Raw genomic sequence first — 27648 nt, 5'->3', positions numbered from 1 at the left:
ATACCCCATATACACCACACATACCCACCTCACCACATATGTACTGTGCTCACCTCACATACCTCACACACTTAACCCATATGCATCACACACACCACACACATCATACCTACCTCACACACACCATTCACATAGCATACCCACCTCACATACACCACACACTTAACCCATATACACTACACACATATCATACCCACCTCACACACATACCCCATACACACTACATATACACCATGCTCACTTCCCACACCCCACACATACTACACACGTACTTCATACACTATCACACACCACACATATACCTCACACATTCCCCATATACACCACACACACATCATGCCCACCCTGCACACACCACACACATACTTCATACACACCATGCACTCTTAAGTTACCAATCACCACACATATACCCCATACACACCACACACACCATACCCACCACACACCTTATATACACACACCACACATAGCACACTCACCACATAATACCACACATACACACACCATACGCATTTCATATATACCACACACACTTCATAAATACCACATATACACCACACCACACTCCAGATATATACTACATCACCCGTACAGCACAGCACATTCCACACAGACAACTTATTCACACTACAAAGATACCACACACACCATACAATATCATACATACATATACCATGCACATCTGATACACACCGCACACCCCTCATACAATCACACATATTACACCCACCTCATATGTACTATACACCACAAACACTACACCATGCACACAAAACATACACAACGCTTCCACACTATATCATACTTCACACACACCACACACACATATCACATTCACATCACGCATACCACATACCACACACCATACACAGAACACTCCACACACTTACCACACTCTCCAGAATGCCCCACCACCATACACAAATACACACACCCCACACACTCCCTACCTACTACACCAGGGGTCCCCAAACTTTTTACACAGGGGGCCAGTTCACTGTCCCTCAGACCGTTGGAGGGCCGGACTATGCAAGGTGTGACACCCTTCACAGCCAGCGCTGCTGCCTCCACTATCCCAGACAGCGGTATACAGTGTCACAGGCCCAGCACCGCCTCCAGTGCTGTATACAGGGATGGCGGGGATCAGCCTGTGACACTGTGTATACAGTGTCCTGGACATCTGCAGCAGCGGTGGGCCTCTTCTGTGGGAAGCCCACTGCTGCATGTTTCCCCTATTATAAGACACCTCCTAAAAATAAGACAGGCCCCGTCTTTGGGGGTAAAATTAATATAAGACGGGGTCTTATAATAGGGGAAACACGGTGTGTAGTAATGTCGGGGGAGACTTTTGGGCAAAGGGCGGTTATAGGGGCCATTATGTTGTTGTACATTTGGGGGAGTATGGGGCCAATGTACTGTGTAGTAATGGTTATAGTGCTTTGCCTTTCTTCCTACTTCTGCTGTTGTTTCACACTGCTTCCGGTGATGGGCTCCGCAGCCGCAGACCAGATGTACGTCATATGACGCACTTCCGGAGCCGTGACGCGTGCGTCCGGCATCACTGGAAGTAGTACTGTACGTGAGCGACGCCACGCTTTGTGGCACCGCCCCATACAGTGCTCCTCTCAGTGACCACCAATGAAAGAGGTGCCCCTTACTGAAGTGCGGCGGGGGCCGGATAAATGGCCTCAGGGAGCCACATGCAGCCTGCGGGCCATAGTTTGGGGACCCCTGTACTACACCATGAACACTGTATGTCACACACACAGCACACACCACCACCACACACATTTGCATGCAAGCTACTCATTTTGCATTCAGACTACTAGAATGAAACTGAATGGTTTAGTCTTCCCCAAATTAATACTGCTCGTCTGCGTGCCCCGGCTGTCCTGGCTTGTCCATCCCTGGTCCTGCCCTTCTTTCGGTCAGCGCCACCTCCTGTGTTTCGGGTATCTCTGGCTGTGCCCTGTGGTGTGCTCACATCCTGATTACATGGGAGGCTGGCCCCCTCTGCCCCAGTGGCTACTTTCCTGGAGGAGGCTGGCCTGTTGGCCACCACTCCTGATGCCCAGAGCAGCGGCTGGTGCAGGAAGTTCTGCTTCCTTCCCTCGGTGTCTGCCCTTCCCCACGGGACATTTTGTCTCAGGTCTGACATCTCCCCAGCTAGAAGAGAGACCCTCAAAGGCGCACAGGTGGGTTTGATTATAATGCTGGTGAATAATCAGTGCGTTTTGGTAAAAAACTCATAACCAGTACATAGATCTTCAATAAAGTAAAATGTGCAAGCCCCCTCTGCTCCCACCTTTCTCCCCTCCCCTCCCCAGAGGACATGGCTGAAAAGCCATTGGGTGCTTCCCCCTTTCTGTGTGCCTTTGCGTCCGTGTATGGGCTGGGGAGTGTGTGTGTATTCTCTAGCCATCCTAACGGAGCTGGAACTGGGATCTACACACGTGTGCTGACTAGCTCACTTGCCATTTTCCCTTTAAGATCCCTCGCTGTAGTGCTTGTTGTCCTGCCTCTTTAAAAATGTCATCGACTCTTGCAGCACGTGAACTCTTTCATCATTTATTTAACCACTCCCTTATTTATGGGTACTTTGGTTGTTTCTAGTTTTTTAGAAGATTGCTGGCTGGGCGCGAGGGCTCACTCCTGTAATCCCACCGCTTTGGGAGGCGGACACGGGTAGATAACGAAGTCAGGAGTTCAAGACCAGCCTGACCAATATGGTGAAACCCCGTCTCTACTAAAAATACAAAAATTAGCCAGGCATGGTGTTGTGAGCTTGTAGTCCCAGCTACTTGGGAGGCTGAGGCAGGAGAATTGCTTGAACCCGGGAGGTGGAGGTTGTAGTGAGCTGAGATCACGCCACTGCCCTCTAGCCTGGGTGACAGAGTGAGACTCTGTCTCACACACACAAAAAGATTGCTGCAATGAAAACCTTTAGCTGTCATTTTTCATCTTGCTGTGGGAGAATGTGGTGGGAGATGCTGTGGTGGTAGAGTGGCCTGGTGCATGGCCAGGCTTTGTGTGGTTCTGACTATGTTCTTCCCAATGTTCCTTTCTACAGTGGTTCCTCTGGGAGATGACAACTGTGTGAGTGCCCACCATGGCCCACCAGAAGTGTGAGAGTTTGGGGAGCGGCACGTTGGACCACAGGGCAAGGCCACGCACTGTCCCGCACTGCCAGGAGCCCAAGAGCGAGGACATGGAGCTGCCATTGGAGGCCATGTACCTGAGGGCCTGGAGCTGGCTGCCCTGTGGCCAGAGAGCCCCGTGCCTGAAGAACAGGAGTGCCACAACCACAGCCCCGATGGGGACTCCAGCTCCAACTATGTGAACAGCACCTCCAAGGAGAAGGACTATGACGAGGACCTCTCTGAGGAGGAGGAGGGCATCAATTACTACATCCGCTACTGCCCGAAGGACGATGGCTACTTGGAGGGCATGGACTGCAACGGGGAGAAGTACCTGGCCCATGCAGCGTGCACCCCGTGGACACCAACGAGTGCCAGGAGGCCATCAGTGGAGGAGTGGACAGGCTTGGCAGGCTGACAACCCCAGGACCACAGGGCTGAAGGCAGCCAGGACTACCTAGAGGGCTACCTGCCCATCCTGGAGTTTGAGCCCTCCTTCCTAGAGGCCCATGACCAGGAAGAAGATGGCCCCCACTGTCCCAGCAAAGAGGGCTACCAGGACACTGGTGCCTCCCCCTATTGCCTGAGGTATGGGGACGGGGACCTGGAGGACCAGGAGGAGGACATCGACCAGATCGTGGCCGAGATCAAGATGAGCCTGAGCATGACGAGCATCACCGGCGCCAGTGAGGCCAGCCCTGAGCATGGGCCTGAGCCCGAGCCTGGGGACTCTGCGGAGGCCTGCCTTCCCAGCCAAGTCACTGAACCTCCCTTCCAAGGCCAAGTACCACAGAGATCCCCAGAGAGGCTTCAAGTCCAACACCAGGACCCCAGACGAGAGGCCGAAGTGGCTCCACGAGCAGGTAGGACTCTGGCTGTCCCAGAGAAGGGAGCAGAGGGGCCTGAGAGCAAGAAACCTCCTGGTACAGCCCTCGCAGATGCTGAAGCGAGGGGGTGGCAGGGGTGGGTGCCTTGCAGTTCTAATGGTGGCCGAGCCCTTCACTGGTCCAGTTACGAAGCATGTTGTGTGAATGCTCTGGCCACTCTTATGCTTACCCCTCAGACTGAGGGGTAAAGTCTCTTCGAGGGCTGATGGGCCACTGGTGTTTCACAGAAGACGCCCCTACTGCCACCCTAGAAGAGAGTCCATTTCTCTCCGGCTGCCCTGGGTCTGCTCATGGTGGGGCAGTGTCTGTGGGAGAGCCCGTCAATCCTCAGGGGTGTACTCAGACCAGCAGGGCAGTGGCAAAGACGTGGGGGCGCTGCTGCTCACACACTTCCGTGGCCAGTGGTGGGTAGCCTGGTGGCTAGGGTGGGGGCCGCTGTGCATTTCACAATGGAAGTGTCTCTGAAAGCCTGCGGACCTTGGTCTGATGGGCAATTCGCTGTGAATAACTATTTGGAAAAGGGTTTTTTGAAAGTTTGACAAAACCTTGGGGAAGAAACACATGCTAATGAGGGCCGTGGATGTCAGCATAGCTGTGTTTTCTTTTAATTATAGCAGAGTCAGCATGCATTCTAGTAAACACTATTATGAGCCACTGTCCCCTGCTTTTCCTCGAAGACAGATGCATGCTACAGACACTGTTTCAAAATCCTAGTTTCTTTGATAAGAAAGCTACATCAGTTGTTTGTTTGAGACGGAGTCTCGCTCTGTTGCTTAGCCTGGAGTGCAGTGGTGTGATCTCAGCTGAATGCAACCTGCCCCTCACGGGTTCAAGGGAGTCTCCTGCCTCAGCCTACCCAGTAGTTGAAATTCCAGGCACATGCCACCATGCCCAGCTAATATCGGTACTTTTAGAAGAGACAAGGTTTCATTCACCATGTTAGTCAGGCTGGTCTCAAACTCCTGACCTCAAGTGATCTGCCTCACCTCAAGTGAGCTCCCTGACACCCTCTCTGGGATTATAGGCGTGAGTCACCGTGCCTGGCCAGATCCCTTGTTTTTGCTTAATGTATACTGGCATATCTTTATCAATCTCTCTCCTTTATAAAAACTTTCCATCTTTTCATATCCTCATACTTTATATATGATGGATTAAAACAGCTGGATTTTATCAATTAAATCAGAGTAACTTTAGTCCATTTATATTTGTTATGATTGATTTATGTGGAGTGCTTCTATGACTTTTAGGGCTTCTATACCTTAAGAACTTCTATTTCTCTCACTTTGCGTTTCTGTTTGGTTTTGAGATGGAGCTTCACTCTTATTACCCAAGCTGGAGTGCAGTGGTGATCTCGGCTCACTGCAAACTCCACCTCCCAGGTTCAAGCAATTCTCATGCCTCAGCCTCCCCAGTAGCTGGAATTACAGCTGCCTGCCACCAGTGGGCCCAGTTAATTTTTGTATTTTTAGTAGAGATAGGGTTTCACCATGTTGGACAGGCTAGTCTCGAACTCCTGGCCTCAAGTGATCCACCTGCCTCAGCCTCTGAAAGTGTTGGCATTACAGGCGTGAGCTACTGTGTCCGGCCTTTCTCTCACTTTCTAATATAATTTTAATATTTCCTTCTGGGTCCACTGAGACATATTTTAGACCTCATTTTGATCTCTCTTCCCCACCACCACACATACTTCTGCCCTATCATCTATCCTCATTGTCTCTGTGTAACATTCTGCCTTATGTTTTTGGAGATAATCGTCTCATCAGTTAATCCCCTCTTCTGATATCTAATCCATCTACTGAGTTTCTTATTTTAGCAATTACATTTTGTATTGATTTGATTTTACTTTATATTAAGACAGAGTCTCACTGTCACCCAGGCTGGCACGAACTTTCTTAGTGCAGCTTCAGCCCCCTGGGTTCAAGTGATCCTCCCACGTCAGCCTCCTCAGTGCATGCCTGTAGTAGCTAGAACTATAGGTACAGAGAAAAAAAAGTTAAATGAATTAAAGACTAGAGCCTAGCACATAAAAGCTCACCTGTTATTAGTTCTATATAGAAACTCAATTTTGCAAAACTTCCAAGTACATGTAATTTTTAACTTACTAGGGTATACTGCTGGGAGAAGGTCTTGACACATGTGTGATGGAGTATGTTGTTTGCTGAGAGGCAATGGGAAGGAACACTGAGCCATCCCCAGGGAGAAAACTGCTAGAATTGTAAACAATATGTATTGGTTATGCACTAGTTAAACCAGTTTGCAAATCACAGGATATCTGACATTGTCCCCCTCGCTGACTTGCAAAGAGTGCTTCCTAGCTTATTCCTATTTTACTAGTGAACAGGCATTATCTGCCTGTGTCTTTATTCTATGAAGAAACATTGAGCACCTGCTTATTAAAGAGAATCACTTGTTCACAAAGAATCAATACGTGGGTCAGAGTCTGCTCTGGGCTTTCAGCTGGGAAATGCTGTTGGCCCCCTAACATCCCACTCTGATCCCACTTTTGCGCTTTATACTGTCTGTTCCTTAACTCCTTCAGCACCGCCAAAGGAATAGGACTCCACGCCCCAGCTGGTCTCAGCAGGATACATACCAATAATATACAGCAGTAGACATGTTTATCTACAGTACATCTAACACAGACTAAAAAAACAGACCCTAAATCATTAAATGGTAATTAATTCATATCTTTGATTTTCTTATACTTCTGTATTTTCTATAGATCACTTTTGTAACAAGAAAACAAAGCAAATGAAAATGAAATTCATTCTCTCAAAAAGAAGTCAAGACAAAAAGAAGGCTCATAAAGTAATATAAAATATGTTTTAGGGTTTAGGTAAAATTCTTAATAAAATTACCTTATTTGCTCCAAACTGCATTCTGATTTTGCCTTCAACTAAGGTGGCATTCATTTGCATCATGACCCATTCCATTCAGTAGGCACTGCTCCAGCCCTACAGGAAGAACAAAACATCTCTAGAATATAGCAACGTTCCTAATTCCCACTTGGGAAGGCCTAACAAAATGGCATATAACTCAACAGCAGCAAATCAGTATTAAAAAGTCTGTAGTCACGGGGAAAGGTAAAACTGGACCATTTCCAGAATCTCACAAAGAACAACAAACCTATGTTCTAAGTGCCTAACATGAGCAAATTAGAACCTTAAATAAAGGTTACTCTTTTTTTTTTTTTTTTCGAGACGGAGTTTCGCTCTTGTTACCCAGGCTGGAGTGCAATGGCGCGATCTCGGCTCACCGCAACCTCCGCCTCCTGGGTTCAGGCAATTCTCCTGCCTCAGCCTCCTGAGTAGCTGGGATTATAGGCACGCGCCACCATGCCCAGCTAATTTTTTGTATTTTTAGTAGAGACGGGGTTTCACCATGTTGACCAGGTTGGTCTCGATCTCTCGACCTTGTGATCCACCCGCCTCGGCCTCCCAAAGTGCTGGGATTACAGGCTTGAGCCACCGCGCCCGGCAAATAAAGGTTACTCTTAATGCGTGTACTAGCATAGATTCAGCACCAACTACAAAACCACTTTACTGGTTTACCATTTTCATTTTTGAAAGTAGGAGGTATTTAAAAGAAAAAAGCAACTAAAATTTCTTTAAGAGTAGGAGCTATTACTTAAGAACTTTCTCCTTACAACCTGACTTACATCATCAAAACACATTATTAAGGGTGAAAATTTAAAATTTTAAGAAAATCGTCACCTGTTTTGTTAGAAGTTCCATATGAAATGCTCCTCTACCCAATACATACCTTAAAAAAAAGAAGGAATCATACAAAATTCTCTCAGGAATTATCTCTCTGGAAACTATTTCTAAGTGGCATTACTAGAAAGTAAGCACACAAGTAAAGATGAGAACATGCAAACATAAAATAGTTGTGAGGGATACACGACTATGGGTATGTATTAAGTTATTTCTTTATTAGTAGAGTCTTACTCTGTTGCCCAGGCTGCAGTGCAGTGGCACGATCTAGGCTCACTGCAACCTCTGCCACCCAGGTTCAGGGGATTCTCCTGCCTCAGCCTCCAGAGCAGTTGGGATTACAGGCACATGGCACCACATCCGTCTAATTGCTGTATTTTTAGTAGACACAGGGTTTCACTATGTTGGCCAGGCTAGTTTCAAACTCCTGACCTCAAGTGATCCACCGGCCTTGGCCTCCCAAAATGCTGGGATTACAGGCGCGAGCCACCCCATCCGGTGGACTACCGGATAATTTAAAAATTCTAATGCTATTACTCTAATCACTCTTAAATTCTAGTCAGTTTTTTCAAATGGCTCCTAGAACAGGATACTTTCAAATTTTTATCATGTCAGAAACTAAGAACTTAGCCCTAAATATTCCAAAGAATAGAGGCAGAAGAACTAGTTTCCTTAAATGACATTAGAGTCTTTTTTACCTCTGAAACTTTCTCGACCATCACGTTACAGTCAAGAGTTTTTCCTCTGACGATGGCACAAGAATCAAAAGGTGGTTCCAGGATGTGACGAGCTGATGAGCAGGGTTAAAAAGTGGCTATCAGTTGATGGGAAAGGTAATCTAGAACAATGAAACATATAACTGAGGCTACATATGCATGGTGGCTCATGCCTGTAATCCCAGCACTTTGGCACACTGTAATGGGAGGATCCCTAGAACTCAGGTGTTCAAGATCAACCTGGGAAACATAGTGAGCCCTCATATCTACCAAAAATCAAAAAGATTACCCTGGCGTGGTGGCACATGCCTATAGTCCAAGCCACTTAGGAGGATCCTTGGGGCCTAGGAGACAGTGAATTACGATTGTGCTACTGCACTCTAGTCCAGTTGACAGAGCAAAGACCCTGTCTCAATACCAACAAACGTGACTGAATCCACCACTAAGGCAGGAATGGAGGAGAAGAGCAGCTGAGATCAGCATGTTAATGAATTGCTGGTATAAACTATAATTACATAACCACAAAAGTCCAGGTTCTAGAGATTTACACACACACATATTTAAATGGGTCTTGCCTCTGAGTCTTCCTAATTTTTTCTAATATTGCTAAATTTTCTTTTTCAAGTCCACCATCCTCTGACTTTTTCCCACTAACAGGCTCTTCTTCCTTCATATCATAGTGATCTAAGTCTTCTATATCCTGCTCAAAAGAAGAAAAATATTACCTTGTTAAAGGTGTTATTCTTCGTAGTTTCTTAAGTCAAAAGTTAAATTATTCTTGGCTCAGTGGGATACAAGAACCAGAATATGTCTGTACTATGGGGGAGAGAAAAAGCCCCCACATTCAGTTCAAGAGGTTTCTTCCTTTTATATCCCATCTTGTATTTAAAAGCTAGAGTTTGGGTAAAGCAGATTAAAAGTTTTGTGAAGTCCCATTACCAAATAAGCCAACATACATATATTCATTAATTCATTCATTCACTCACATGGAATCTGTCTCCATTGCCCAGGCTGGAGTACAGTGGTACGATCTCAAGTCATTACAACCTCGGCCTCCCCGGTTCAAGTGATTCTTGTGCCTCAGTCTCCCAAGTAGCTGGGATTTACACACGTCCACCAACATGCCAGCTAATTTTTTTGTATTGTTAGTAGAGATGGGGTTTCACCATATTGGCCAGGCTGGTCTCCAACTCCTGATCTCAAGTGATCTGCCCACCTCTTGCTCTCCTGCCCTTCTGCCTTCTACCATGTAAGGATACAAGAAGGCCCTCAGACACTAAATACTGGTATTTGCATCTTGGACTTCCCAGTCTCAAGAACTGTGAGAAAATAAATGTCTGTCCTTTATAAATTACCCAGTCTTTGGTATTCTGTCATAATGTAAAACAGACTAAGATAAAACTCCTTGATGATTTTTCAACAAGAGGGAGTTTCACTACTTCTGGTGAGTAGTCCCTCAAATCTTCTCAAATTGTTTTATGCAAACATAAAATTTTTAAAACTTAGCAGTTCCTCTTACAAAAAATAACCAAAACCAGGTTAAAGACTGATCAGTATTAAATATAATACCATGTTGGTGCTAAAAGTAAACAGCTCTTGTTTGCCAGGAAACCAAATCCAAAGAATTCAGATAAAGCAATTTGCTCAAAGGTGTGTCGTCAGGTAAAGCCAGAGTTGAGAAATTATATTCCGTTCCAAATACACTGTGCTTTCAATTGTTCCACATTAATAGCAGTTTACAAAGGAGATTAGAAAATTATTCAAATGTTCACAAACGAAGATATTTAGGAAATGTCATTCTTATCTAAAATACCTACTTCCGCCATCTCCGCTTCTTCCTCTTCCTCTCAAGTCACTTATTCTGTTGTCCCATTCTGAAATAGAGAAAGAATCTGCCAGGATTACACAGGCTGAATACAGGCTGAGTCCGTTAGAAGACTGATGCCATAGCTTTAGGGACAAACTCTCAACCACCTGTTACTGCAGTGCTGCTACCAGAGAGTTTATTAAAATTAAATGTTAAAAACAAGCGCAAAATAAACAGACAGCTTTGCCGTTACACTTTCTCCTGGATAACTGCAGATATTTCCTGTCATTTCCATTCTGTTTCAACGCTGCAGAACAATACCCTCGTGGCCCAATGGTGAAGCAATGTGCACACGAGGGACAAAACATGGGAACGGGAGAAAGAATATAAAGATAAATCAAACTTGTAAGATCCTAATAATGCAACAGCCTCTTTCCTTATTTACTGATTAATGTCCATTCCACATGAATTCACACTTTGGTTCCAGGAGGCCATGCACCATAAGCCCTAATAACAAAGACCACTATTTCTAGAGGGCAAAACAGAGCCTGTGGCCAATATCTCCTGGTGGAAAAACTCTTCTGGAAGACTCATAAAATTACGTTCTATTTGTTTTCTGGATTCGGGGGACCATGGAAATAGAAAAGCACAGAAACAAGGCATGCTTTTGAGGTTCCTTGGGCTTGGTAGTAGGAAAATAGGTGTTTTCCTTTGGGGATTTTTGCAGCTTAGAATACTTTTTCATTTTCCTCAGTCTTTAAGGGAGTGGTAGGCTTTGGCAGTCCCACTGTTGACAAAATCTTGTCTTCTTAAACTGAGCCGCCTTGTAGGCATGATGGAGTTCCATGTGCGCCCACAGAGAACACTGTTGTTTAAAGAAGAACATACAAGAAATTCGTAATAGTGGTTGACTTTTGTGGAGGAAGGGGATGAATAGGAGGAAACTTCGTGTTTAGGGGACAAGTGGGAAGAGTTTGTGCTTAGGATATAGACATTTTTGAGTGTTGTGCTGTGTGAAATTTATTATGTAAAAAACAAATCTGTGACCTAGTAGATAGATGTGCACCACTACAGAGAATGCTGATGGTATATTAATTGGAAGTTAAGATAATAGGTTGGTTGTACCTATGGGGTAAAAATTAATCCTAGATTTGGCTTCTTAGAAAGATTGTGTATTTTTACTAGAAGAGGACTCCTTTAGTAAATGGCTTGGTGCCAGTTATGGGCATTCTTTAGATCTCTAACTTAAAATGTCATTCATATGTGTAGTTGTGGAAGCTTAATATTTTCTCATCTTCAAGTAATATTTTGTAGGGTTTTTTTTCTTCTTGATAGAGGTGATGAGGAAGAGAGTTTGAGTTTTATTAACATCCAGACAGTGTTCTTTCACTTGATTCATCAACATGGAGATGGACTCTAGAACCTGAAGGCTTTGTACTTGTCCAGTAGTAGGAAGACGTATAATAATGAACTGTGAGGCTTGTTGATGTTTACTGGGGTACAGTTTTGGTTAGGTTGTTCTTACAGAATTGTAGAGAATAACGAAATTGAGAAATGAGGTTATTAAGTTAAAGTTGTTTCTGGAATGGAAATATTCAGTGTCCTGTGTACTTTTTTTTTTTTTTTTTTTTTTTTTTTTTGAGACAGAGTCTCTCTGTTTCTTCCAGGCGGGAGTGCAGTGGCGCTGTCTCAGCTCACTGCAGCCTACATCTCCTGAGTTGAAGCTATTCTCCCGCCTCAGCCTCTCAAGTAGCCAGGACTACAGCCGTGCGCCACCACGTCCAGCTGATTTTTGTATAGACAGGGTTTTCACCATGTTGGCCAGGCTGGTCTCGAACTTCTGACCTCAGGTGATCCACTCACCTTAGCCTCTCACAGTGCTGGGATTACAGGTGTAAGCCACCGTAACTATCCTGTCCAGTGTACCATTAGGCACAGGTGTGATCCATTTATAAATTTATTGTGATAATTTTCACCTAGTTTTGATCTGAAATGTGTAATTACTTTTAGAGTCAATATAATCTGGCAAGAGCCCAACAATCCTATAATTCCATTGTACAGATACATAAGAAAAATGCTAAGTTTAATTCAATGTGTTTATTGCCATTTAAGAAGTTTTATATAATGTTTTGATATTTACCCTGATTTGTTTTTTTTTGTTTTTGGTTTATGTTATAGTGAAAAAAAAATTATGCTGCATACAAAATCTTTTAATGAATCCTTAATACTGTGCTTCAATCAAAAATCTTTGTGTCCTGTGCACTTGGCCTAGGTATCTTGGAGTCAGAATCAAGATGATTTTTGTTCAGCATATTAGTGAATGGCTCACTCTACTTACTTGAAATCAATGGTCTTAGGTTAGGAACTGAGGCAACTCTTTATAGATAGAGTTGTTGTTACAACTGGGTAAATGCAATCAGGATCATGACCTGCCATTTCTGAAACACCTTCAGACTATATACTTAATGCTCGACACAATCTGATATATGTGCCTATATGTGCCTATTCAATAAGAATAGTTGTCATTTCAGTTTAGACGTGAATATTGAGTTGTCAATTTGTTTTAAAGTTAAATCTTTCTTAAAATATCCTTCATAAGCTTTAGTGGTCTTTAAATTTTGTTTATACTGTATTCACAGTGCACATATTTTGAGTTTTTGTCTCTAACAGTGAGATTTAAAAAACAACAACAACAACAAAAAAAAAAAACAACTAGACCAGAAATAATGTTATAAACAGCGAGACAAGAAATAATTGTATAGAGCCTGTTAAAGTCATGGAGAGCATATTTTTAGATAGCATAGATAGCGTGTTATACTTTGCATTAAAGTGAGTTCTCTGTCTCCTTGTTTTACAAGGTTTTCTTTTACTAAATTAATAAACCCATCAGATTTTCTCCATTGGTGGTGCATCGAGGAAAATGGGGGGCAGGGGTGAGGCGAAGTAGGACCTGCATATAAAAATTTGTTTGAAGGTTCCAGGTAAATCTCTAATTAGAGTGATTTTGTCCCCTGTACTTCATTTATTCCCAGAAAAGCTGCATGGACGTTAACAGAAATCAAAAAAGTAATCACTCTGCTAAGCTTTCCTATATTGACCACAACACACATAGGTTCCATTAGTTACCTTCCATTTGATGGGAGAATAGTGCTTGCAAATAGAATGTCAATGAGCTTGTTAAGCAAAGAGAAAACAGAATTTACCTAAAACTAGAAGTTAAGGAGAAATTTTCAAAAACATAGTAGTTGACAAGGAAGTGAAGAAAAACAGGAGAATCCTTTCTGTGATCCCTAGTAGTAAAATATATCAAAACAAAGGTGAATTTTAAATAGAGGCATTTTCTAAATTAAACTCAGGGCTGCCAGATTAGAAATACAGTATAAACATAATACAATGTGTTTTCCGTTAATATTCAAAGTGTGTCATATACTGACCTATAAATTTGCTCCACTTAGCAAGGTGTGGTGGTGGGTGCCTGTGATCCCAGCTAGTTCGGAGGCTGAGGCAGGAGAATTGCCTGAAACCAGGAGGTGGGGCGGAGTTTGCATTGAGCCAAGATTGCAGCATTGCATTTCAGCTTGGGCAACAAGAGCAAAACTCCATCTCAAATAAAATAAAATAAATAAAAAATAAAATAAAAAACTAAAATAGAAGATGGGGCACCTTTGTGTGCTGCAGCTCCTGAAAATGGGCTGACTAACCTTATGAAGCAGGGATTCAAGCTCTCTAGCCTACATGGGATATGTGCAGGAGAAAAAAGAGAAGGAAAAGAAACATAAATATAAGTAAAAGAAATGAACACTTCTCCCTGGTTAGAAAGGAAATCACCTTCCTTTTGTAATATTTTGGATGACAAAATATAAAGAAAAATCTAATTTTGTCACTCAAAACATTATAGTTTTTTGCTTTTTACACTTCTATGCATATAAACATTTTAAAAAGAATCATAATATATAGTCTTTTGTCACTTTCTACATTTTGGGCATATTTTTATGGCAGAAATAAATCCCGACATTATGATTTTTAATAGTTGGATGTATATGTAGTGAATCATTGCCACCCCAGAGGTGAATTTCTTTCTATATACATTTATTGGACTCGAGCAAGTATTACTGGAATGAATTCATAGAAGTAGAATTTCTGGAGGAAAATAATATAAAACAGCTTTGGGGTTTTTTAATAGAAATGTTCAAATTATCCAGGAGGAAAATGGGTTCAGTTTGTCCCCAACAGGGGCAGAGCTCCAGGCTCCCCTATCCATTGTCCTCTTTGATGGTCTTTAAGCAGAAAATTTCACTGTTTTCATTGCATTTCTTTGATTTCTAGTGGTTTTGAATCTTTTTCATATGACTCTTTGGCCATTTATGTTATTGTGGGAAGTGCCTATTTCTCTGTTGCTTATTTTCTGTTGGAAATAATTCATTCTTTTCTGAGAAATTTTAAAGATTTCTTTACAGGCTAAGGATAGAAACCCTTTGTCACTGAAGTTACAAAGACTTTATTTATTGGGAGAATTTCTCATTTCGCTTTATTTTTTTACTGATTGATTTGCTAGCCAAGCACCGAAGTCACATTTCACTTAATTTTTATCCTGCTGACTGAAAGTGTTTTAACTTAGTGATTTTAGTGGAGCAGGACAGAATGTAATGATCTAGGTCTCGCTCTGTCACCCTGACTGGAGTGCAGTGGCATGATCGTAGCTACTGCAACCTCGAACTCCTGGGCTCAAGTGATTTTTCCCACCTCAGCCTCCCAAGTAGCTAGGACTACAGATGAGTGCTGCCACGCCCAGCTACTTTAAAAAAATTTGTATAGAGATGTGAATTTTCTCTGCTGCCTAGGCTGGTCTTGAACTCCTGACTTCGAGTAATCCTCCCAGCTTAGCTTGCCAATGTGCTGGGCTCACAGGTGTGAACTACTGCTCCCAGCCGAGAGCTTGCTTCTGTTCGCTGGTGGTGTTCTTGGTATCTTTTTCTATTTGAGGCCTTGGTGCTAGTGCTGACGTATTCCACTCACCATCTGAGGTTTATGGGACTTTTGTTTGAACAGATGGAACTGTTTAGTTCTGGGTCTTTGCAGGTACATAAAGTGTGCCTACCGGGACTCTGCTTTATAACCACTGAAAAGCAGGAAGCAATGCAGTAAAACTTTGCCTGGCTAGAGGCTTTGGAAGAATGGAGTATTCTGGTTTAATGCTATTAACTGGGAAGAATGATGGTGATAAAAATTTAAAACTTCAATTTCCTGTTGAATGCAGTGTGATATATATAGGCAATGCAGTGTGAAATACAGGCAATGATTCCACTTTTCTTCTCGAGTAAGATTGGACATTCAGATGTCCTTGGTCTTCTGTGGTAGAACTCCTAGTGTGCCCGAGTCTTCCATTGTCAGGATCCTTTCCTAAAACCTTAGCTGTAAGAGGGTGTAAATGATAATCAGTGAGATGAGGCTGATTGCTACTCATTTTCTTATTTTATTCATACAAATAAAACACACTGGCTAGAGTGTGGGACTAGGAAGGAGATTTCTGTCTTTTCATTTTATGTCATGGTTTCATACCGAGACAGAACATACAGTATCCCTGGCTTTGGATCTACAGAAGGAAACACCGTTTTCTACCTGCTGTATGCCAGCAGTTCCTGAACACCTGGAGGGCCTATTGCAACACAGATTTCTGGGCCCTACTTTAGAGTTTGCAATTCATCAGGTCTAGGGTGGGGCCTGAGAATGTGCATTTTTAAGAAGTTCCCCGGTGCTGCTGGTGCTGGTCTACATTTTTGAGAACCACTCTTAGATACTAGCTGTAAATTATAGAACTCCAGAAAAAAGCTTAGTTTGGTCTGGGATAAAAGCACACAGGTAATGGAGCAAATCATGAAAAAGTCAACCCTTGATCCCAGCCTAATGTGGAATTCAGGTAACAAGCAATATACAGTGACATAACACAGTTCTTGGTTTTCATGATTGCAAGTCATAGCCCAGTATCAAGTGAGAAATTCAGTTTATTCACAGGACTTAGGCCAGGTGATTCTGGAAAAATAGGATTTAGTGATTAACCGCATGAGAGTAGGAGTTATTTATGTCCTTTTTCTCTCTCCCATTCCTTAGCAATCAGCCTCACTTTAGGAGGGTCTTGTATTTGTTTTAAACTGGTTAAGAGCTTTGAATACTTATTCAGTGGAAAGCTTTGTGTATTTATTTATTTTGAGACAGAGTCTCGTTCTGTTGCTCAGGCTGAAGTGCAGTGGCACGATTTTGGCTCACTGCAACACCCACTTCTTGAGTTCAAGCAGTTCTCCTGCCTCAGTCTCCCAAGCAGCTGGGATTACAGGCTTCTGCCACCATGCCCACCTAGTTTTTCTATTTTTAGTAGAGATAGCGTTTCATCATATTGGCCAGGCTGGTCTTGAACTCCTGACCTCAGGTGATCCACACACCTCAGCCTCCCAAAGTGCTGGGATTACAGGCATGAGCCACCATGCCCGGCTCAAAAGCTTTGTGTTTTTAAAGATGTTAGACGTGTTTCTTTTTTTTCTTTTTTCTTTCTTTACTTTTTTTTTTTTTTTTTGAGACAGAGTCTTGCTCTGTGACTAGGCCCCAGGCTGGGGTTCAGTGGCGCAATCTTAGCTCACTGCAACCTCTGCCTCCTGGGTTCAGGCATTTCTCCTGCCTCAGACTCCCGAGTAGCTGGGACTACAAGTGTGTGCCACCACACCCAGCTAATTTTTGTATTTTAGTAGAGACGGGGTTTCACCATGTTGGCCAGGATGGTCTCAATCTCTTGACCTCATTATTCTCCCACCTCAGCCTCCCAAAGTGCTGGGATTACAGATGTGAGCCACTGGGCCCCGCAGACTTGTATCTTTTTTTAAAAAAAAAAAAAAAAAATTTAAAATTGTAGGAGACTAAAAGAAACTTTTCCAAAATAAAAAAATCATTGTGATTATTTCATCTCATTGGAATGTTGGATAATACAGTCTGGTCATCGTCAAGCATGCTATAGATTTGAGGTAATAAAGTTTTAGAGTTTCTCAAGTGAAGCCCAGCCCTGCCCCTCTCCTGGAGTGGCCGGGGGCAGCTGGTACATGGGCAGCTTTCATTGTGACACCACAGGTCCCTCAGGACACACCACTGCCTGGCCACGCCTCCATTCCCGTTTATCTTTCTCATTGACCAATGAGCTTGAAGCATTCAGGCCACACCCCTATTCTCTGTTCTAGTGAGGCCCTGGTTACGCTGCCTCTGGCTCAGTCACACAGCTGCGTGGTAGGTGAGAGGACACATCTCACTGTCCTCTTCTGTTATCACCACGATGTGGCCCCAAGCCCACGTCCCTCCCCAACCCTACATCCCTCCCCAACCCTACATCCCTCCCCAACCCTACATCCCTCCCCAACCCTACATCCCTCCCCAACTCTACCTCCCTCCTCAAGCCTACCTCCCTCCCCAAGCCTACGTCCCTCCCCAAGCCTACGTCCCTCCCGAAGCCTACGTCCCTCCCCAAGCCTACGTCCCTCCCCAACCCTACGTCCCTCCCCATCCCTACGTCCCTCCCCAACCCTACGTCCCTCCCCAACCCTACGTCCCTCCCCATCCCTACGTCCCTCCCCATCCCTACGTCCCTCCCCAACCCTACCTCCCTCCCCAAGCCTACCTCCCTCCCCAAGCCTGCGTCCCTCCCCAAGCCTGCGTCCCTCCCCAACCCTACCTCCCTCCCCAACCCTACATCACTCCCCAGCCCTGTGTCCGTCCCTCCCCAACCCTACCTCCCTCCCCAAGCCCACCTCCCCCAACTCTCCGTCCCTCCCCACCCCACATCCCTCCCCTACCCGATGTCCCGCCCCTACCCTGTGTCCGTCCCGTAGCCCGTGTCCCCCCGCAATCCCGTGTCCCTCCCCAACCCTTCGTTCCTCCCCGACCCCGTGTCCATCCCCGACCCCGCGTCCCTCCCCGATCCCGCGTCCCTTCCCGAACTCACGTCCCTCCCCGACCTCGAATCCCTGTCTGACCCCCAAGTCCCTCCCCAACCCTACGTCCCTCCCTGACCCTACCTCCCTCCCCAACCCTACGTCCCTCCCCAAGCCCACGTCCCTCCCCAATCCTATGTCCCTCCCCCAAGCCCACGTCCCTCCCCAAGCCCATGTCCCTGTCTGACCCCCAAGTCCCTCCCCGACCCCACTTCCCTCCCCACCCTGAGATGTCCAAAGCAAGCAGAGAACGCAAATGGACCAAGGAAAAGGTAAAACACCAGGTGGTGGACCCCCAACCCAGCCCCAGGCCCCCCGTAACGGCAGGACTGTTGCCAGAGTCCTTTCCACTTCTGAGACACACCGGGCCGGCCCCCCCAGTGCCTCTGGGCTCCGTGCGCCAAAATCTTGTCGGCCATCCCCACCCCATTAGCAGTCCTGCCCCTGCTCTCACCAGTCACCCCAGGGTGATTTTGAGCCGGGTGACTCCCGGGGCTCCTCACTCCATACTCTGCCCTCACCTCCTGCTGCTCCAGGGTCAACCTCCCTGGGCTCTTTGTACTGTCATCTCCAAGGACCTGGGTGCCCCAATGCCTGCCCTCACCAGTTTCCCTAGGGCAACTTTGGGCAGGTGACTCTTGGGGCTCCCCACTCAATACTTGGCCCTCACCTGCTGCTGCCCCATGCCTGAGTTCCCTGGGCTCTTTGGGCTTGTGTCTCCAAGGACCTGGGTCCTGGCTCTGCACCACCTTCATCTCAAAGTGGCAACTCGGGCATCACTGATGTGTTCCCACCACCCCATGGAGGAGTGGGATGTAGTGATGCCACAGTCCCCCTAGGAACTATCATTACCGCCACTAGACCAGCCTTTGATGTTAAGACCCAGTGTTCTGGCCCTATTTCTGGTTCCTCTGGTTGCAGCAGAGATTTTCAGCTGAAAGAGAAATGGGGATCGTTGGATCTAGGAGTGAAGGTTTCAGGCTGCCTTACTCTTTTTAACACAGACATTGACAGTGTGAAAAGCCTACACCTCCCCCATGAGCTCAAAATGTTGACAGTGTCCCTGAGTGGCAATGGGAGAACTGGTTTGGTTTGGTTTTCTCCTAGGCTTCTACTCTCCAGAGACTTTAACATTTTTCCTGAGTTCTCCACCTCACGTTTGAATTCTCCATGGTGCTGGGGCCAGAGTGCCCTTCCAGTCAGTGGTTTCTGGAGTGAGATCTGCTTCTCTTCTGTGAACAGATCTTGAGAAACTAAAGTTGACAGCTTGAATCTTCCTCATCTGATCTCAAGCTGGGGTACTTTGAGTGCCGCAGGGTAAATATGGGGCGTCTTTCTGAAGCATCAGTATCCCTTCATTCTCTTGAGAGACACAAAACATTAACGGACTTAGGGATGAGAGTCACGTCGATTTCTAAGAGTATACCAGACTTCGCTCTGAAATGAGGCTTGGGTTGACTTCTTCTGTTACATTCTCAGGTTTAGCAGAAAGGCTGCCTTCTCTCATGAGGATACAGTGATGTAAAAGTTGAAGAGGTACCGGTGCCTTCTTAACACTAGCAGACGTGTGAGGATGTATGACTCTGAACCACACAGTGTACCGTTCCTGCCTCCGTCACATTTGCTTTTCTACCTCTGTGGTTTTGGTTTGTGGCAGCTGCTGATTTGTGGCAAAATCCCAGAGGCTGGAGTCAGAAGACTGAGTTTAAGTTCTGTTACTGCCTTGGTTTTAGCCACAGTATCAGTCCCTCTCAGTCACTGATTGAGACAACACTCGTACAGTTGTTGGTGGCATTAAATCAGATGCTCTATAAGATTATTTTGTAAAACCTGTGAAGCAGGGGCCGGATGCAGTGGCTCACGCCTGTAATCCCAGCACTTTGGGAGGCCAAGGCGGGCAGATCATGAGGTCAAGAGATCGAAACCATCCTGGCCAACATGATGAAACTCGGTGTCTGCGAAAACTAAAAATTAGCTAGGTGCAGTGGCACGCACCTGTAGTCCCAGCTAAGGAGGCTGAGGCAGGAGAATCACTTGAATCCGGGGGTGGAGGTTGCAGTGAGCCGAGATCGCACCACTGCACTCCAGCCTGGTGAACGAGTGAGACTCTGTTTCAAGAAAAAAAAAACAAAAACCGTAAAGTAGGATGTGACTGTGGGGGCTTGTAGTTCTCATGAGTATCACTGCTCTTCTTTTCACAGCTGAGAGAATATCATCATCAGCACAACAGCTCTGGTATTGGTCCAGGAGTAACTGACACCAACAGGCAAATAAATAATGGTGGTGACCCTGAGAGAACTGCTTCTGCTGGCTGCCACTCACCTGACGATGTGAGTCTTGCCTGGCCAGGCTCCAGGGGACAGAGGGTCCAAGGGACAGTAGAGGGTAACTGTGAAGATTGTGGAAGAACTGCCGGGTACTGGTTAAGAATCCTGGGTTTAAAGCCTATTGCTAGATTTGCTAGGGATATGATTGAGGGCAAATTGCTTGAGCTCTTTGGGCCTCTCTCTTTTCATGTCTGTAAAATAGGGGTGGTATTGTTTTACTTAACATTTGTGAAGTTTCTATGAGATTTGTTCTTGTTTTTATGTTAATCCCTAGTACAGGGCCTGCTGTGAACACCTCTCCTCCTTGGGCTTGTGTTTCCTGAGGAGGTGGAGTTAGAGAGTATCGCAGGTTTCTGTTAGCTCTGAGAGTCCAAGATTTCAAGGCCAATGAGGGTGGAAACCTCGGGGCCAAGGGCTCCTGCCTGCCTTTTCCGTCCCACATCCCCACTTGAAGAGCCGTAGTTGACCCGTATGTGCTCGGCGTTTGTTGAATGAATGCACCTTTGTAAATGACAGGCTGGCAGAAGGGTGGGCTTTTCTCACGCTCCATCTCTGAAGATTGATGTGACTGTCCTTCGGAGAGAATCTGGTTTCAGACTTTCAGTTCTGTGGCTCTGGGTGAAACCAACAAAGACCCAAATCCTCTTTCTTTGGGAGCTTGAGGAGAGTTTACTAGTTTATGTTCGCATTGGGTCTGAGAACTTTGACTTTAAACTCCACTCCCGGCCCCTGCCTGCTGCTTCCTGACCTGGGGAATAGAGTCGAGTGGGCCACCCTCAGTCACCTTCCTTTGACTCTCCCCATAGAAACAACAGAACCGAGCTCAGCTGGATAAAGTAACGTGATTTCATCATTTGCCCTTGACATGACTGCTGGGTTTGGGGTCGCACTGAGATATAGAGGCCCCAGCCTTGTCTCGCCCACTCCGATCCTGGGGAAGACGACTCACCTCCCAGATTCCACCCCATCCCACAGGGTCCCTGATAACCTGGTCCCATGGGTGGTCCTGTCCTGGGGCATTGGTGGCATTTTGGGGGCATGTCTCCCTGTGCCATTTCTGTTACCCCCTAGTAAGAGCTCTGTCTTCCTCTTTCTGTAGGAAAACAAGCTCAGCCACCACCATCAGGCAGCGCTCAGGAGGCAGGGAGAGGTGAGTGGAGGGTGTGGAGTTCCCACCTGTCCTCTGGAGAAGGTTTCTTTGCTTCTCTTTCAGCACGTTTTTGGCTCTTCTCCCACAGGTTCAGGCTCACAAAATCAGTGCCCTGGAGAGAGAAGTATATTTCACGGAGAGTGTGTCCAGGTGGCTAGAAGGTAGGAATCTGGGCACCCCATCATCCTTCAACCTGGCACTTGGACAGGCTTTTAGGGGGAGTCCCTTGGGCCTCCTCTCAACCTCTCTTCTTCCAGAAGACGGCAGTTACCTCTCCGAACTCCTGCAATGTGCCTCCCAACACGTGGAGGACTTAAAGCGGGCTCTGTCTGATACCGCCACACAGAAAAAGGCGGCGGACAGGGTAAGTCCAACCACCTGCCCCATCCCCTGGCAACCCAGCTTCCCAGATGGAGGAGTGAGTCTAAAGGTCCCTTCTGCAGGATGGAGCATCCTTCCCAGAAGGCACCACGGGCCATTTCTTGGTGCTTTTGTGTGTGGTTGTTAGAGGCAGGCTGTGGGTGAGTTGCGGGTGCTGTAGGGAGTGAGCACAGGACACAGAGCTCGGTGGCCAAGTGCCCGTCCTGCCCGTACCTGGCTGTGGGCTTGGCCAAATCCTAGGTGGGGGTTAGGGTACTTGTACCATGAAGGTGCGGAAGAGTATCTGTAGTATGTTACCATTTGTGTAGAGAGAGGTAACGTGTTTGTGTGTGTGTGTATTATGGTAAGATACATAAAACATGTTTGTAGGGATTCATTAAAAACTGAGGAGAAGGGAACAGTGAGTGGGAGATATTTCCCTTTTGTACCTTCTGAGTTTTGGACTATATGAACATACTGTCCTTTCAAAAAGTCAGCAAGATTAATTTCCTCCTCCTTATCTGTGCCCCCACCCCCAGGAAAGAATGGGCTTAGAGAATCAGAGATACCTGGGGGTTGAAATCCCAGCTCGCTCTCAGTGATCTTAGGCAAGCACTTAACCTTTAATACACCATGTTTTTCATCTGCATGATAGAGGGATAGAGGTAATAATAGTAACCGTCTCCTGGTGGTTGTAAGGATTAAATGGGATTGTTAGCATAGTGCCTGGTAAAGCACTCAGTGAAGATTCCAGCAGTGGTAATAATAACAGTCATAACAATAGCAATATTATCTGATCTCTCCAGGATCATTAGCCAGCTGTAAATTCAATCTCTTTCCCTGTCCCTTCCATCCTTACTGAGTTCTTTGAAACACAAATGAGGGCCAGGCTCATTGGCTTACACCTGTAATCCCAGCACTTTGGGAGACTGAGATGGGCAGATCACCTGAGGTTGGGAGTTCGAGACCAGCCTGAACGACATGGAGAAACCCTGTCTCTCCTAAAAATACAAAATTAGCCAGGCATGATGGTGCATGGCAGGAGGCTGAGGCAGGAGAATCACTTGAACCTGGCAGGTGGAGGTTGTGGTGAACCGAGATCACGCCATTGCCCTCCAGCCTGGGCAACAAGAGCGAAACTCCATCTCAAAAAAGAAAAGAAAAACAAAGGAGACCATGGGCATGCCTTGGGAACGTGCCAGGTGTGACTGAGAGCGAGGAGGTGTTGCTGTGGAGTAGTCACTGCAGCCGTTGTTCCTGTCGGCCGGCGGCTGCTCTGTCTGCTGCATCCTGACTTAACCTTTCTGTATTTGCAGTGCAACGGGGAATTAACAAAGGAGAGGGACGGCCCGAGTCTGAAACTGTGCAGGAACACGTAGGACCGGGGAAGGTAGGATGGGAAGTCTGGGGGCCCTTAGCGTGGGTGGAGTACTGGGAGGTGGGTACAGATGAGCATGGTGAGGGGGTCATAGAGGTTTGCATGTGTGCCCAGCAAAGCTCTAGTGCCGGCTGTGCCACTGACTCATGGGGTAGCCTCGGGCAACTCATGTCTTCTCTCTGGCCTGCCACCTATGACTTTTAATTCCTGGGGTCCCTTCCAATGCCACAGTTCTTTGGTGGTTGTGGGGTGAGGGTAGAGGGTTGATGAGCAAAGCGGTCCTTTCTGTTCTTCGTTCATGCCTTTCTCTACTGCCTCTGGCCATAGTATAATCACTGAGGAGCTGCAGAGGAAAAACACCGAACTGGAAGAAAAACTTAAACTCCTACAGTTTGAAAAGTCCAGCGTCCAGCTCAATGTACAGGAGCTGCAAAGAAAGCTGGCTAGGGCCAAGCTTCTGGGGCCATGGTCTAGGGATCATGCCGGGTATGGGGAGGCTGCAGCCCAGAGCTGGAAAATCTGGGTCCTGGTGCTGGTCCCACCATAGAATTCTCTAGAGTGTGCTAAAAATCTACAAATTGTAGCCCTGCCTGGGGACTCAGAATCTCAGGGTTAGGACTTAGAAAAAAAAGTTTTTTAAGCATCATGGATGAAAATCATTATTGTATAGATGACATTTCTATCACTAGCTCATGAGTCGATTTCCTTCTAAGGTTTAAACCAACACTTTCACTATTTATTTCAGCAGCAGCTACAGGAGTAGGCAGGCCACCTGAGACAGGAGGTTGAGAGAGTGGCAGGAGAACTCCAAACCCAGCTGGATAAAAGTAAATGCTGGAGGCGCCTGTACCAGGAGTACAGGATTCTGGAGCAGCAGGGAAAGATCCAGGAACAGGAGCACAAAATCGGTGAGCAGGGGCACAAGATGCAGGAACAGGAGCACAAGACGCTGGAGCAGCAGCAGAAGATCCGGGAGCAGGAGGTGAGGCTACGGGAGTTGAAGGAGACGCTGTGGGAACTGCGGTGGAAGGCCGAGCTCTAGGCAGCAGGCACAGGCGTGTGCAAACCCTGGAGACCATGCAGGTCGACCTCATCACAACTTGGCAGGTGGTGGCTGGCTCCCTCTGCTTTTCCACCAGTCTGCGGCCTACAGTTTAAATGGTGGGAAGAAGGGCGTGAGATTTGAGCCTGGGAAGGGACGGTGCTCTAGGCAAGGGAGGGAGTCACTTGGTCCTGGAGCAAGGGGCTAGGGCAGGGGTCCCCAAACTGCGGCCCCCTGAGGCCATTTATCCGGCCCCCGCCTCACTTCAGGAAGGAGCACCTCTTTGCGTTGGTGGTCAGTGAGAGGAGCACAGGATGGGGCAGCGTCACTCATGTACAGTACTACTTCCGGTGACGCAGGACGCACGCGTCACGGCTCCGGAAGCGCGTCACATGACGCACATCCGGTCTGCGGCACCCCCACATCACCGGAAGCAGTGTGAAATAACAGCAGAAGTAGGAAGAAAGGCAAAGCACTATAACCATTACTACACAGTATAATGGCCCCATACTCCCCCAAATGTACAACAACATAATGGCCCCTATAACCGCCCTTTGCCCAAAAGTCTCCCCCCACATTGCTACACACCGTGTTTCCCCTATTATAGGACCCTGTCTTATATTAATTTTACCCCCAAAAGATGGGGCCTGTCTTATTTTTAGGAGGTGTCTTATAATGGGGGAAACATGCAGCAGTGGGCTTCCCACAGAAGAGGCCCACCGCTGCTGCAGATGTCCAGGACGCTGTATACACAGTGTCACAGGCTGATCACCGCCATCCCTGTATACAGCACTGGAGGCGGTGCTGGGCCTGTGACACTGTACACCGCTGTCTGGGACAGTGGAGGCAGCAGCGCTGGCTGTGAAGGGTGTCACACCTTGCATAGTCCGGCCCTCCAACGGTCTGAGGGACAGTGAACTGGCCCCCTGTGTAAAAAGTTTGGGCACCCCTGGGCTAGGGGCTTGTGTAGGTGACAGAGCCCCACAGTGTTGTGGCTATGTTATGGGCCCAGAATCTGGAAGCTAGCCACTACCTGCCCTGATGCCTATCCTGTTGGTGGAGCTGAAGAGGCTCAGAGTCTACATCAGCAGAAGCCAGACTAGTTCCTGCATCTCCTGCAGCAGTTCGTGGCCACCTCTCAGCAGCTGACCTTTGACAGGGAGGTGCTGCGCAGCCAGTGACTGCCGCAGGTTCAGCTTGTGGACCAGCTGCAGCAGCAGGAAGCTCAGGGCAAAGCGCTGGCCAAGGTGGCACCAACAGTTGCAGGAGACCTAAATGAGGGAGTTGCTGAAGGCAGGGCCCTGAGGGGGGCAGCCTGGCAACCTCCTACCTTCTCACTCTCTTTCCTGACCCCTTAGGAGCACGCGGAAGCTGCCATCCGGAACCCTCAGGAGCAAGCAGGCTTAGGCAGCAACCCCTGCCTGCCATTCTTCTATGGAGCCGGGAAGATCAAGATGATTAACATCTAAAAGCAGGTACTGTCACCAAGGCCCAGAGATTTATAAGCCACCATGGGACTGTAAATATGCTCCAAGCACCAACCTGAAAAGAAAAAAATATTTAAGTTGTTATAAAATACTGGCTGGGTGTGGTGGCTCATGCCTGTAATCCCAGCACTTTGGGAGGCTGAGGTAGGGTGATCACTGAGGCAGGAGAATTGCTTGAACCCTGAAGGCTGAGGTTGAAATGAGCTGGGATCGCACCACTGCACTTCAGCCTAGGCAACAGAGATTGTCTTAAATAATAATAATAATAATAATAATAATGGTAAAATAGTTAAAATTTACTATGACAATAAAAGTTATTTTAAAGTTTCTACCTGAGGACTCTCATATCTGTGTGGGTTTCTATTGTCTTTTTTTCTCTCAGTCTTTCTCCTTTAGTCTGGTCTGATGTCATGCCTAGTAAACCTGTGTCTGCCTCCAGAGAGTATTGACTTTGACCCTGTGGCACACAGTCGGAGTCAGGGCAGATCACCATCATCGAGTTTGGGACTAAGCTGGTTCAAAGCAGGTTTTAGGTTTTGTGACAGCTGGTCTCTTTATTTGGACTCCTAGGGGTGGCCCTTCCAGGGTCCCCACCTAGGTCTCATCTCTTTACTGGGGCCCAAATTCTCATGATGTCATTTCAGCCCTGTGAAAGTGCCAAACATTCAGCTCGGCCTTCCAGCCTCTTACTATCCCTTCATAGTCAGTTCCTTAGCTTCTTAGCCCTATGCTGTTTACCAATCACCAAATGTGGGGAAAACCCCTACAGACTGTTGGGGTCACCTTCTAGGCCTGGCCATGATCTCCAGTTAACTTCCAACAATTGTTTTTGGGTGGCGGGGGGTGGCACAGTTTTGTCCAGTTTTTCTGACTGTTCTTGTGGGGAGGCTAATCCATAACCAGCTACTCTGCCTTTAATCAAAGTTGAAAACTTTCATGTGTCTTTTGTTTTTGAGATGGAGGCTTAGCCCAGGCTCAAGTACAATGTTGTGATCTCAGCTCACTGTAACCTCCGCCTCCTGGAGTTCAAGTGGTTCTGCCTCAGCCTCCCAAGTAGCTGGGATTACAGGCGTGTGCCACCATGCCTGGCTAATTTTTGCATTTTCAGTAGAGACGGGATTTCACCATGTTGGCCAGGCTGGTCTCGAGCTTCTCAGGTGATCTCCCTGCCTCAGCCGCCGAAAAGGGCTGGGATTACAGGTGTGTGCCACTGCATGCGGCCCATCTGTCTTTTAAAAAATGTTTTTAAGACAAATGCCTCGATCTGAAGTATACATTTGGATCAGTTTTGACAAATGCATTAATCATATAGCCCATCTCCTTTCAAGATATAGAATATTTCTATCATCCAGAAAGTTCTCCTGGGCTTCAATCCTGTCCTGCACTCCCCCAGCAGCTGCTGAACATGCTGAGGACACTGACACAGGACTCTGGCCTCCCCAGGAGAGCTGCTTTCACAAGCCTGCTTCCTTCCCCAGCGCTAAATTCCATTTCTGCCTGCTGTCTCAAATTGTCCAGCTCTCAGCTGGTTGTGCCTATAATCCTCCTCCATCAATTCAGTAGATGACCCCTGAAAAACAAACACTCCTTCCCGGCCCAGCATCCCACAGCCTAATGCTCACTGTATACCCAAGCTTTCAGAAATACAATTCAACTCGCAGGGGTGGGGCCTGG

General features: G+C 46.6%; 1 protein-coding gene across 7 annotated transcripts in view; it reads left to right on the top strand.

The window, feature by feature from the left end:
- The window catches only part of LOC101029850 (golgin subfamily A member 6-like protein 2), a 33931-nt gene extending 7548 nt beyond the window's left edge, over positions 1-26383 (top strand). For 3 of the 7 annotated variants that reach the window (XM_074400135.1, XM_074400132.1, XM_074400133.1), the window contains 6 exons: positions 3074-4003; positions 20432-20560; positions 21657-21707; positions 21796-23457; positions 24194-24427; positions 25846-26383. In XM_074400135.1, coding sequence (XP_074256236.1) covers positions 3845-4003; positions 20432-20560; positions 21657-21707; positions 21796-22215 — 759 coding nt within the window. In that variant the 5' untranslated portion in view covers positions 3074-3844 and the 3' untranslated portion in view covers positions 22216-23457; positions 24194-24427; positions 25846-26383. Of the gene's footprint in view, positions 1-3073; positions 4004-20431; positions 20561-21656; positions 21708-21795; positions 23458-24190; positions 24428-25845 lie in introns of all 7 variants that reach the window. The other 4 variants (XM_074400137.1, XM_074400136.1, XM_039479977.2 and 1 more) reach the window with 4 other exon arrangements.
- Positions 26384-27648: the final 1265 nt, after the last annotated feature.

The sequence above is a fragment of the Saimiri boliviensis genome, chromosome 5 (genome assembly GCF_048565385.1).
Source record: "Saimiri boliviensis isolate mSaiBol1 chromosome 5, mSaiBol1.pri, whole genome shotgun sequence".
Lineage (NCBI taxonomy): Eukaryota > Metazoa > Chordata > Mammalia > Primates > Cebidae > Saimiri > Saimiri boliviensis.
This window is presented reverse-complemented; position numbering and strand designations above follow the sequence as displayed.